Raw genomic sequence first — 12,853 nt, 5'->3', positions numbered from 1 at the left:
GGTATCATCATGGGGGCGCTTTAACCTATAAATCATTTAGAACAGGAGACAATGGCTCCCTTTCCCCTCTATGTCTTTAAAATCCTTTGCCAATTATCTTAGAAATGGATACCCAAGGAAAGGCTGATTTCCTCAAGCCTGCTGTAGGAAAATGTATAAGAACAATCATTGGACAGTAAAATTTAAAAAATATAAAACAAACTGAGGATCTGTAAATCAAATGTAAAACAAATTGAGCTCTCTATGCATTGATTTCTAAAATCCTCAGGGTCTTGTCATTGAAACAAGTAGCTACTAACTTGTTAATAACTTAATCATAACAAATATTGCAGATTTCTTAAAGAATTCAGTGCAGTTAGTGGATGAACTCCACCAGCATGATCCACAATCAAGGTTCAACTAAAACTGAAGTCAGAGAGTGAGCTGGTTAGTTACGGGCAGAAATCCATGTGCACAGCTATATGGGCTTAGACATGCATATGAAGCACCAATGCACGTGATCAGATATACAAAGGTTAGTATGAAAGCTTATTAATAAGAATCAAAAAGATCAAAGTGTACAGACCAAGGAACTACTATTTCCTGTTGCTACATTTCTGCAAGGGAAGTTCAAACACATCACCAAAACCCTACTTGCGATGACCTTTGTGCCACGAGGCTGAGAGCTCACTTGGCTTAATCATTCTCCTCCACGTATGCACCAGCATTCAACCCCTCAGACCCCACAGGCTGGCCTGACCAGGGTGCCGGGGAGAGGGTGACAGCTTGGACCAGGCCAGGGGACCCGCAATCCTGCACCAAGTGATGCAGAGGCCAAGTCTACGCAGCTTCACATTTGCTCTGACCTACTTTGAAGAGGCTGCATTTTGTTCACCCTAAGCTAAATTCACCCTGGAAGAGTTACTGATGCTTCTTGCAGCAGAAAGTGACTTTAAATGAGATACAGGATTCCAAAGATGGGTGAGTTGGACACACAACGTCACTCACCCTGTTCTATTCTCCTCTTAGCTTCTAAGATTATCAGGAAACTGAATCCTTTCATCTCTGGGTTCTAAGAGCGCACGTGCTAATGCCAGGAGCATTTCTAGTCACCCCTTTGGTTTGAAAAAGCAGGAATGAGAAATGGAGGCGGAGTTCAGCCCTGAAGTGGCCAGTCCTGCACTGAACCTGTCCCTGGAGGAGGCCAGCGCCCTGGTGACTTCTGCCTTTCAGGTGTGTGGCCACACTGCTTCGACTCATGTACCCGTCTTCATCCCTGGCACCCGGTCTTCCCCCTGCAACTGCTGCTCTCCAGATGCAAGAAGGAAATCAGAGGCTGCATCCCGCATGTGGTGAACACTGTTGGTTATGGAAGCAGTATGCGTTCTCCACATTTCCCAGTGAGCAGAATTCCTGTGCTGTCCAGCAGCTCCACACGCCCAGGGAAAGCTGACTCCCATCCCGGCAGTCAGGATGCCTCTGACTCCTCTTCTGGGATTCCATTCTCACCAGGGACTAGGTCAGCCCTGGACCCAACCTTGGTCTACCAGACACGAGAGAAACTCTGCAGCTGGCCATTTCTGGAAAGGCTTCCTTTTCCTATGAAACTACTAGGAAAATGGTGTCTTCCCCTCTTCTGAGAATTCTGGCATCTGGATGGGATGCAGGGAATGGCTATGGGGCCCTGGCCAGCCTGAGGAGGAAGCCCACCTCAGAGATGACTAGGGAGACCCTTGATGGCAACTCTGGGCCTCAGGTTCAGCCCTGAAGTGTGTCCTCCTGGGACTCCTGTTCCACGAGGTGAGAGACTTTTACCTGAGCAGGCTTAAGACAGAAGATTTGCAGCCTGTATTAGTTATCTACTGCCATGGATCAAACGACTCAAAATGTAGAGGCTTCAAAGCATAACAATCCATCCTGTAGTCTGTGTGGGTGTGGAATCTGGGCGCGGCTCTGACTCCGGGTCTCACAGGCTGTAATCAAGGTGTGGACCAAGGCCGTGGTCTCACCTGCAGGCTCGACTGGGGAGCCTGTGAGCGTGCAGGGTTGCTTGGTGGCTGTGGGCAGGACTCACCACTCAGGTCAGTGGGCGAAGAGCCTCAGTTCCCCACTGAGCATTAGCTAAAGGCTCCCTCTGCCCTTGCCATGTAGCCACCCTGTAGAGCAGATCTCAGTGTGGCAGCCGGCTTCCCTTGGGGTGAGCACACGAGAGGCTCCAGATGGAAGCCAAAGACTGTCTGCACCCGATCTCAGAGGTGACAGGTGACTCCACTGCAGCCACATTCTAGTTGTTAGATGGGAGTCCACGTTCAAGAGGAGGGGCTACACAGGGGGTGAACACATGAGGTGGGGGGCATCGAGGGCTTCCTGACAGCTGGCCCAGACCAGGAGACCGCTGAGGAACGGGAGCCCCAGCTGGGATGCTGATGGCTGCTACAAGCCCCACGTCTCCACAGCTTGCCTGCATGTGAGGCCCTGCTGACACTGTGGAGAGCACCCACAGACAGACCTCAGGGCTGGGGCTGGACGCCCTTTTGACCAGGACAGCCTCCAAGCAGCTCCAGCTAGTGGATCAGCACACACAGACCTAGCAGCGAGTATGCTGAGGAGAAGAAGAGCGCCTGGAGGAGGACAGGGAGGGGCAGCCACGCTAAAGACAGGCTCCTCGGAGAGGGCAGGCCGGGCCCCACCCTGCTGACAAGCGCCTGAGTACAGGAAGCGCTCAGACCAATCTGGTGTCCAGGCGGGCCCCCAGCAGTTGAAGGGCCAGTCACTTACAGGAGGCCTCTTAGAACCAAACAGACACACTAGGGTACAGTGACTTTCTGACTACAAACCAATTTCGATTTCAAAAGAGCCCAAAGAAAGAAAGTGAAGTCACTCAGTCGTGTCTGACTCTTTGCAACCCCACAGACTGCAGCCTACCAGGCTCTTCTGTCCATGGGATTTTGCAGGCAAGAGTACCAGAGTGGGTTGCCATTTCCTTCCCCAGGCGCTCTTCCTGACCCAGCGATTGAACCCGAGTCTCCCGCATTGCAGGCAGATGCTTTACCCTCTGAGCCACCAGGGAAGTTTCAAAGGAAAGCCCAGGAGCCCCAGGTACGCGTGGCACTCGGCTAGCACACACCTCCTTTAGTGTGCCTCTGTTCTGGGTCAGCATGATCTTAATAGCCAGGAGCCAAGTGCTGTTAAAATTTTAAGCATCACAATGGGAAGGAAGGTCTGTCCTAGCTCAGGGCCTGGGGCCCAGCTGTTGCTCACATCAGCTGGCAGAAGGCCAGGGATGGAAGGGAGGCTTGGGAGCAGTGACAGGAACACCAGTAAAGGCGTGAGGACAGCAACCAAGACCAGGGACAGGGAGATGGCTTGAACCGAAGGTTCTGGAGCAGGCGAGATCACAATCGAGGGTATGGTGCAGAGGACCTATTTCATATCTTCTCACTTGCCAGGTGGTGCTGCTGGTGAAGAATCTGCCTGCCAGGGCAGGAGACACAAGAGACTGGGCTTTGATCCCTGGGTCAGTAAGCTCCCCTGGAGAGGAAAATGGCAACCCGCCCCAGTATTCTTGCCTAGAGGATCCCATGGAGAGAAGAGCCTGGCAGGCTACAGCACATGGGGTCTCAGAGTCAGGCACGGCTGAGCGCACACACATGCACTCTCTACCACCTTCTCACATCTGCCTGCAAATCCAGATACTATTGATTCACTGCTACTTAACTCTCTCCATCCTGTCGTTGGTTGTGCCGACTGGTTTCCAAGAAAACATACTTCACCTCTTTGTCGCAACCTAGGTGGAGACACCACCAGGGTACAGATCACAAAGAAGGTGCACAGCAGAAGGGGTCTGGTGGGAGCTGCCGGCACAGGAGGAGGAAAGTGCAGGGAGTAGCCAGCTGAGACTGAAGGTCAAAGACACCTCATGTCGGCTGCTGGACCTGTGAGACTGGGGCCAGTGCAGAAGCTGCTTCAGGCTCAGCTTCCTCCTCACCGGCTTTCTCCAGACAGCACAGAGCGAGATCTCACCTGGCCTCCAGGTAGTCAGGTCTTGTTTGCACCACAGACACATTGTTTCTCAGAGAACACAGGTCTAACATTGAACTCAGGAGGAAACACACCAGTGTGTGTGGCTGGCATCTGAATATCCCTACTGAGCTCCCGCGGCTATAAATAAGTGGACGTCTGATGAGAGCGCAGGTGAGGTGTGTGTGCCGACAGGGTGGTAAAATCACACCCAGTACGCTACGTGCCAACAACCCAAGGTGCCCTGGAGACAGGCGAAGAGCAGTACCTAGATTTCAGCATGATGTAAGTACATCAAACAAATGAAAACAAAGGATTCTTTTTCTTTCACTTATTAAAAGACCTGAATCAAAGCCGGTGAATTGCTTTCTCCCTGGCTGAGTGGTCGATTCCAGTTTTTCACACTGTAAACAATGCTCAGCAGAGTCCTGCTAATTAGGTAAGTAAATGCTTCAAAGTGGATGCCTTAACTCCCGGGGCACCCATGGCTGGTAGTGGGAGGGGAGGAGGAAGGGCGGGGGCAGAAGGAGCAGGGCTCTGGGTGGTCCCAGAACGAATGGGCCCTTATCTTTGCGGCCCCTGTGCCTCTGTGCTCTCTTCCTGGCATTTCTGTGAGTGTGTTTGAGAGGACGAGCACGAAGGAGGGCAGGGGAAGTTCCCTGGAAATGCACGTGGGGAGACTAAGGTGTGTAACTGACCCAGGACTGAGAAGGAGATGGAGCCTCCAGACTGGAACACCAGGGACCTTCCCTTCTGTCTGGCGCAGGTCCAACCTCTGCACAGACCTTTGTCTCAAAGGCTCCCAAGGGTGGGTGGGGTGTGGCTCCTCAGCACTGGAGGGACGCAGGAACAAACTCTCCTCCAGGATGACGCAGCTTTTAACAAGCTGGGGACTTGGTCATCCAGTGGTTAGAACCCCGCCCTTCCAATGCCCAAGCACAGGTTCAGCCCTGGGCAGAGAACTACGACCCTGCCTGCCATGTGGCATGGCCAAATCAAAAGAAAAGCAGCTGCTAAATCTTGTCCTTAGTCTGTCTGGCAGACGCCACACATGCCAACACCACCCTCAAACCCAGGCAGGCTGGGGGAGACTGGGGTCTGCAGGCTGACAGAAAGTCACCTGTAGGCCTGGCTCTCCCACCCAGTGTGGGCCCCCGGCGGTGGTCCCTCCTTACTGCCAGGGACCCTGCTCTCCACCCAGTCCTTCCTCCGACTGGCTCCCCAGGGAGGATGATCCGCGGAGGTGAGGATGGCAGCCACAGGAGCAGCCACTGAAAGCCTGGGCCTTGGCGTGTGGAGCTTCAAACCCACCCTCTTCAGGGATGAAACAGCCCCGGAGCTGTCCAAGCCTCGGTTGTCATCTTTCTGACTCATCTGTGTAATCCTCCATTTCTGAATCCCCTACAAACTTCATTTGCATTTGGAAGTAGGTCCAATGTCAAGATGATCAAACGTATTTTGAGGATGAAAAAGAAGTCTTTTGTGAAAAGAGATAAAATGAATCAGGATTATTTTGCCTAGAGAAAGTTGGTAAGTAATTCAACAATTATCTTCTCTACCCAGAAGCTGGCAGGGAGCTAGCTGTCATTTCCAAGGAAGATAGAAAAAGATCAAGTGGTCGGATGGTGGAAAAGGATGAACTTCCTAACCAGAGGGCTGCAGAGCTCAAGTGGGCACACAGGCATCAGCTGCTCCCCGGGTGGAATGCACAGAGAAATTATGCTGTTGGGAAAATGCAACCCTGGAGGGTACCTGGTTTATAAAAACGCATGCTGCATAGCTCAGGAGTCCTGAAGTCGGGACACACACAGGCTGAGTACATGGACGATGCCCTCTGTGTGTGTGTGTTACTGTTGTTTAGTCGCTGAGTCACATCTGACTCTTTGTGACCCCATGGACTGTAGCCCACCAGGCTCCTCTGTCCATGGGATTTCCCAGGCAAGAATCCTGGAGTGGGTTGCCATTTCCTTCTCCAGGGGATCTTACTGACCCAGGGATGAAACCTGCATTGGCAGGTGATTCTTTACCAAGGAGCCACCAGGAAACCCTGTACGTATGTGCAGGTATATATAAAGAGCCTAGGCCCTCTGGAAGCAGGGATGCTCTACATAGTGTTTGTTAAAGTTCAAAACAAATCCTAGGAAACAATTAAGAAAGGCTGATCTCAGACAGGGTGTGACAGGAAACAGAAACAAAACCAGTTTTCGATTCTGGCTGTCGCTAGACTCAAATCAGGCTGGTCCCCTCCTGGGGCCTCAGCCTCCCCTTCTTCAGGACTAACGTTTGGCCACTGGGTTCACAAACTCTTAATGGGTAAGTCCCCGTCCATCTCTGGAGCACAGCCCCCTGCCCACCGGCATGCACAGCCCCCTGCCCACCGGCATGCACAGCCGGCCGCAGCGGGCTCACCAGCACAACCTGTATGACTGCATCACGCTGTGCTGCGCTGACACCAGCGAGCATTCTGAGGCCGGTTCTAACTCGAGGAACATTTCTCCGCTCCCGGCTGGCTGCCTTGGCCCACAGAATAGTTTTGGCTGAACTCTAACCGCGCTCTGAATGATTAATGGGTTAAACAATGTTACACGGGTGCCCGCCTGGCATCCAGAGTGCGTTCACTGTTAACCAGACACACTGCGTCGAGCGTTTAGCGAGAAAAGCGGGAGGGGAGAGGCACACACATCCCCAGGCAAGAACGGAAAGTCTGGAAACCCAGCCCCGGCACCAGAGACGGCGGACACGAGGCGTCGACACGGGGGGGACCAAGAGGCACCTACGTGCGGGGCCCGGCCTTGGGCTGGAGGCCTCGGCAGCGGCGCCTTCCCCGGGAGCAGGCTCGGCCGCGTCCGCGGCGGGAGGCGGGGAGGGCGGGGGCGGGGGCAGCACTAGCTGCGGGGGGCCCCGAGCGGCGCCTCGTGGGGGCTTCTGTGGCACCTGCCGTCCGACACCTACATGGAATCAACAGGGGTCACTTCAGAAGGTGAAGCCACCGCTCTCCGCCTCCCACAGAAGGCACATCACCAGCACTCACCCACACCAAGGACAAAGTCACGGCCCCAGACGCACACACAGCCGCACCGGACGCAGCCACACCCGCACTGGACCCGGCCACACGCGGCACCCGACCCAGGCACACCCACACCAGACCCAGCCACACCCGCAACCGGGCCCGGTCACACCCACATCGGACCCAGCCACACTCGGCACCGGACCCAGCCACACTCGGCACCGGACCCAGCCACACTCGGCACCGGACCCAGACACACCCGCACTGGACCCAGTCACACCCACACCAGACCCAGCCACACCTGGCACCCAACCCAGCCACACCCGCCACCGGACCCAGTCACACCCACATCGGACCCAGCCACACTCGGCACCGGACCCAGACACACCCGCACTGGACCCAGACACACCCACACCAGACCCAGCCACACCTGGCACCCAACCCAGCCACACCCGCCACCGGACCCAGTCACACCCACATCGGACCCAGCCACACTCGGCACCGGACCCAGACACACCCGCACTGGACCCAGTCACACCCACACCAGACCCAGCCACACCCGCCACCGGACCCAGTCACACCGGGCACCCAACCCGGCCACACCCGGCACCCGATCCAGCCATTCTTGGCACCGAATGGAGCCACACCTCGCACCAAATCCAACCTCTCACATGATTCAATTATTTTATATTTTTGGAAGGCACAGTATTTTTAAATTCTGGGCCTGCAACTATTAAAACTCCCTAAGGAACTCCTTTTCTTCACGATAGTCTTTTTCAAGTTCACAGGTTTGTTTTGTTTTTTTGGCTTGTTCTTGTTGCTTATATTTATCTACTATAATTTAATAATCCCCTAATTTTGTTTCCCTCCTTAAGCTCATTTACACTATCAATCTCTTTGTTTGTGGTAATAGCTTTCAAACTTTGTCTCAAAAATGGTCCTTGGCTGGAGAAAGGGAGAGAAGTGGGGTCCCTCACTCCTGTCTTTCTCTCAGACCGTCAGAGCAACCCTCCTTGATCTATTCACATTGGGGATTTATTTACAATTTTCTATGAAAATGATCTGCTAATAACATTTTTGAAAGTCAGTGACTTGACACAGGATATGAGTTACTAGTGTCATAAGCTGTGCTCATTATATTCATTTAAAAAAATAGTTTCTTAAAGCTCTAACATTTAGACTCTTCTAGTAACTAATAGTCTTATACTTCATGCTCTTTATCAGACTATTAATAAAAATATTAAGAGACTTCATTTCTTCATCAAGGGTTATATCCATTTATTCCTTCTCTTGGTTATAGTTCTTTAGACACAGCAAAATATCAATTTTCCTATGTCTACATATCATTTCCTCTCTCAAAGTGCAAATGAGCTAAGGCAGTCTGAATGGGTGTGGTTCGCCTGGCCCACAGGTAAGGACAAAACAGCACCAACCCCAAGGCAGGTAGACGAAGAGGCTCACCACTAGAAGCCTTGGTTTTGTTTAGCAAGAAACTTGGGTCAAGACCCAAAGCCAGCCAGCTGCAATACTACTTTAGCACAAGTCCCAAACATTTAAAACATTTTGATCTCTAGGGATCTGATACAAAAACCTCAGCGTATTCTGTTGTGATTTGAACTACTTTTAACGCGTTATCTTTTAACCTAAAGCCAAGATTTTGGTTAAAAGTTCTGCTTGTGATGCCAATATTGTACTTTTAATTCATGGGGATTTCTGATGGTGATGGAAATCTGCCTTGAAATGGCCAAGACCCCTGACCTCAAAAATTATTCAAAGTTATTGTCTGGAGGAAAGGAACTTCTGGCCTCCTCCTTAATCCTCACAAACAAGTTTGTGGACCAGAGAGAGACTCATGCCCAGTTACTACCATCCACACCTCTTTGTAGAGGGAACTATCACCATAGTTTTCACTTTAAAATCCCATCTCTCTTCTCCTTTGATCCCCTTGGGTATCAGCAGCCCAACCCATGCCAGAATCTCTAAGCTCATCAGAGATGGGCCTCGGTCTTTCAAGGTTCCATCAGGAGGCCCTTCCTGGGGCTGAAATGGGCTGGTCTGGCCAGGAGGTTTGCCAGATTCAACACATCCCCACTACCCTTAGCATGGATGCCTCTAAGAATTTCAACAGGGAACTCTCAATCTGAGTTCATCATGCATTTATGTAAAGAGTGAGGAGGCGGCTTGGAAGGCAGAATAGGGATCTCACTGTTACGAGAAAAAACAGGATTAGCTGAAGGAGCTATTGATCCTTTAAATTGGATAGCTTTTCCTTTGGGAAAGAGGATGCACTGACATGAAATACAGGCTACGGCTCCTTAGAAAAGTCAATTCCCACGCTGTGAAATGCTAAGACATTAAAAGCAAGGTACTAACCAGGGGAAAATGCTGACAAACAGCCAAGTAGCTCTCATGAAAGTTTTAGGGACTAACAGTGAGACATTGCATCCTTGGGCATATTTTCCCTTTGAGGGCTGCAGCCATGAGGTCAAGGGCAGACCACGAGGGTACCCAGGAGACTGAACAGCACCCCTGTAAGGAGGCTGAGGCACTTGTGTCAGAGGCTTACCTTGGTCCCTCCGTAAATGAAATAACAAACAGTGAGTGATTTTAGAATAAAACTGGCTAGCCCTGGCTCATGGACCTAGGGATGGGAGTAGGATATTATGATCTAATAGGTCTTTCTGCTCACACATAATTGCACCCTTGGGTTCCCTTTTTCTCTAAGAGAATCATATATGAAAGCTATAGAACTGTGTGCTCAAAAACTGACTGAACTGTTGTCACCTGATCTATAAAGGCCCTGGGTTGAAAGTCTTTCACACCGTCATCCGTGGGCTCCACCCTTGGACTCATTGCCTTCTACAAGCAGACACCAACTCTCAGCCACACACACAGGCTCCCCATCAGGCGCCCCCTCCAGAGCTTCCTCAATCACCCTCACCTTTCCCCACTGGCCCACCTTCTAAATGCCTGCACCACCCCCGGAAAATGCCTGCAGGGTATTACATGACTCACGACTGTTTATTTCCAGACTTTCTTTCTTTAGCCTAAATATTCTTCGGGTTAATGCCATCCCGGAGGAGGCCACTGCAGGGGTGAGGAGCAGCGCTAAGATGCAGGCCAAGCACCCAGAGGCGTGCAGACACGGTCACTCACCCGTCCTGCCCTTCCTGCCCTCCTCCCTGTCCTCCGTGCGGGGGGGCACCAGCGGGCTGGGTGGTGGGGGCTGTGGTGGAGGGGGAGCCGGTGCCCGCCTCTTCTTCTTCTGTAAGTCAATCTGCGACCCCAGAGACATCTGCAAAGCACAAAGAAGGACAAAGCGTCAGTGTGAGGGTGGCCGTGTACGTGGAGAAGCTGGCCAGGGTGATGGGCACCCCAAGGAGGGCTGGCAGGTTGCCAGTCCCCTCACTGGATTTCCTGTGCGGGCAATGGAGGCAGGAGTGTGAGGACTGGGGCTGTGTTGCCCGGGAGTGGCCCCGTTGGGGTCTAGGGATGTTCAGAGATGCCCCCAAGACCGCTAGGTGGCAGAGGGCAGAAGCTCTCCCTGTATTTCCCAGGGCCTGCAGGCACATCAGAAGACTTGGAAATCTCCCCTCAGTGTCAATATGCAAAAGGGGGTCCTCAGCTTTTGCACGTGTGTGCTCAGTCGTGTCTGACTCTGACCCCACGGGCTGAAGTCCACCAGGCTTGTCGGTCCGTGGGATTCTCCAGGCTTTCGTACAGCCACTGTCACTGCTGAACGTGCGCATAAAGAGCACCTCATCATGTGTGAGGATGTGCACAGAGTTCCTGCCCTGGGGGGCGGACAGAAGCCTCGGACTCCAAATCCAGGGACACCCAGTCCTTCAAGGGCTCATCCTGGGAGGAGTGCAGCTGATACCACCCACTGGGCCCCCTGTCCTGCTCTTGGAGCCCCGTGTTTTAATCCATGCAGGCTCCCAGAGGACAGGGCACGTGGCTCTGCTTCCCAGGGAAGGCCACCTCCTCTTCTGGGCCAGATCTGGTGCTTCAAGTGTGTGTGTGGTATATGTATGTGTGTGTGTGCTTCCCAGGTGGCTCAGTGGTAAAGAATCCGCCTGCAGTGCAGGAGTTCCCCAGGTGGGGAAGATCCCCTGGAATAGGAAATGGCAACCCACTCTAATACTCTTGCCTGGAGAACTCCACGGACAGAAGCACCTGGTGGGCCACAGTCCATGGGGCTGCAGAGGGGTCGGACACGAGTGAGTAGGTAAACAAGTGTGTGCATGCGTGTAGGGAGTATATTTGTGTGTAGCGTGAGTGTGTGTGTGTGTGAAGTATGTGTTTGTAGTATGTGTCTGTAAAAATCTACAACTTCATCAGTAATACATATCTCAATTTTTTTAATTATAAAAGGAAGAAAAATCCTTTAAGTGACACTCAGATTAATTGCTAACAGTTGGCAAACATTTTTCTGGGCTTTCTGCCTTCTTTTAAAAGTCATATTCTTTCTATTATTCTATCACAATATATTATAACCACCTCCTATAACTTTCAAACTCTTTATGAAAAACATGGCCACAAAAAGGCAAACAGTTCCACAAAGCTTAGTCAAACCTGCACACGCAAGTAGCAGCCACTTCAAACTCTCTTTCACTTAGCATTTACCCTGTTTTTCTAAATAATAAGCTTATTCTGCTATTCCTGGATTTTCCCCATGTTAGATTTTGCTTCCTACCCCAGAAGTTCTCAGAGACACAGGCACGTGGAGACCCATAATGCCTGCACACCCCCCACACACCCCCCCCCCAACACACACTTTTCCTCCCAAATTTTAAAAAAAATTTTAGATCACAAGAATCAAATTAACATTCACTAGTTAACCATATAGAGTTATAGTAGATATAATTATGAAAACAGAAGTTTTCTTCAAGAGCAGGTTTCTCTAACCAAGACATATAAAGTATATATTGACTATGTTTTCTTTCCAGATGAACTTTTGTTTCCTCTGAACTTGATAACTGATTTTTTTTCTAACTTTTTTCTTTTTGCTGAGTTTCCTGGTAATTTGTTTACCCAGATATTTTATCCTTTGTTTCCTGGATCCTATGCCTTTAAAAAATTCACTTCATTTTAGCGGGGCAAGGTGACTATCAGCTTTCTGAGACAAGAAGGATGTGGGGTGAATTTTTGAGATCTTGAAAATCTAAGAATATCTGCATTTTGCTACACTGAGCCATCTGCATGGTGCCCGTGGGGTCTCTGATGGTAAGAAACCTCTCAGGATGCTCAGCGCTCACCCCATCCCCTCCTGGCCTGCAACCCTGTGGTGAGGACACCCCACCCAGGCTGGCTGTCCGTCTTCTTTCCTGCCGCAGGCTTGGGCGTTGCCTCACTCCTTAGGTCACGGACCACCCTGAGGCATGCCTGGGGTGAAACTGCTCTTTACCCTCTGCTGGGGTGTCCATGGACTCTAGCAGTCTGTACATCCTGTGATTCGGTAGAATGTTCTTGTGCTATTCCTCAAAGATTTTTTTCTTTTCTCTGTTTTCTCTTTTCTTTAAGGATTCCAATTACTTGAACACTGTGATTTCTATATCAATTTCCTAAATTTTTTGGAGTATTCTTCCTTTTTAATTGAAACAAAGCTGACTTACAACGTGCTAATTTCTGCTGTACAGCAAATTGCGTGTTTCTGTCCGTAAATAGGTTCATTTGTGTGGTACTTGAATATTCTTGACTAATTAAAAAAAAAACACCTTTTTACCCTCTCTCTTAGAAATCTCCTTTATTTCATTATCCAACTCTTTTGGCTTTTAAGTTTTCAGTTACTATATTTTTAACCTCCAAGCACTCTTTTTTTGTTGTATCTTTTTGAAATACGTTCAT

General features: G+C 50.8%; 1 protein-coding gene across 1 annotated transcript in view; it reads right to left on the bottom strand.

Annotated features, from left to right (window-relative positions):
• COBL (cordon-bleu WH2 repeat protein) overlaps positions 1 to 12,853 on the bottom strand; it is a 304,931-nt gene that overhangs the window by 76,577 nt on the left and 215,501 nt on the right. Inside the window, exons 8-9 of the mRNA XM_052639184.1 lie at positions 10,163 to 10,301; positions 6,777 to 6,947 (exon numbers count right to left, since the gene is read on the bottom strand). Coding sequence (XP_052495144.1) covers positions 6,777 to 6,947; positions 10,163 to 10,301 — 310 coding nt within the window. The remainder of the gene's footprint in view (positions 1 to 6,776; positions 6,948 to 10,162; positions 10,302 to 12,853) is intronic.

Source organism: Budorcas taxicolor, chromosome 4 (assembly GCF_023091745.1).
Source record: "Budorcas taxicolor isolate Tak-1 chromosome 4, Takin1.1, whole genome shotgun sequence".
NCBI lineage: Eukaryota > Metazoa > Chordata > Mammalia > Artiodactyla > Bovidae > Budorcas > Budorcas taxicolor.
Note: the sequence above shows the minus strand (reverse complement) of the source record. Positions and strands in the feature narration are given on the sequence as shown.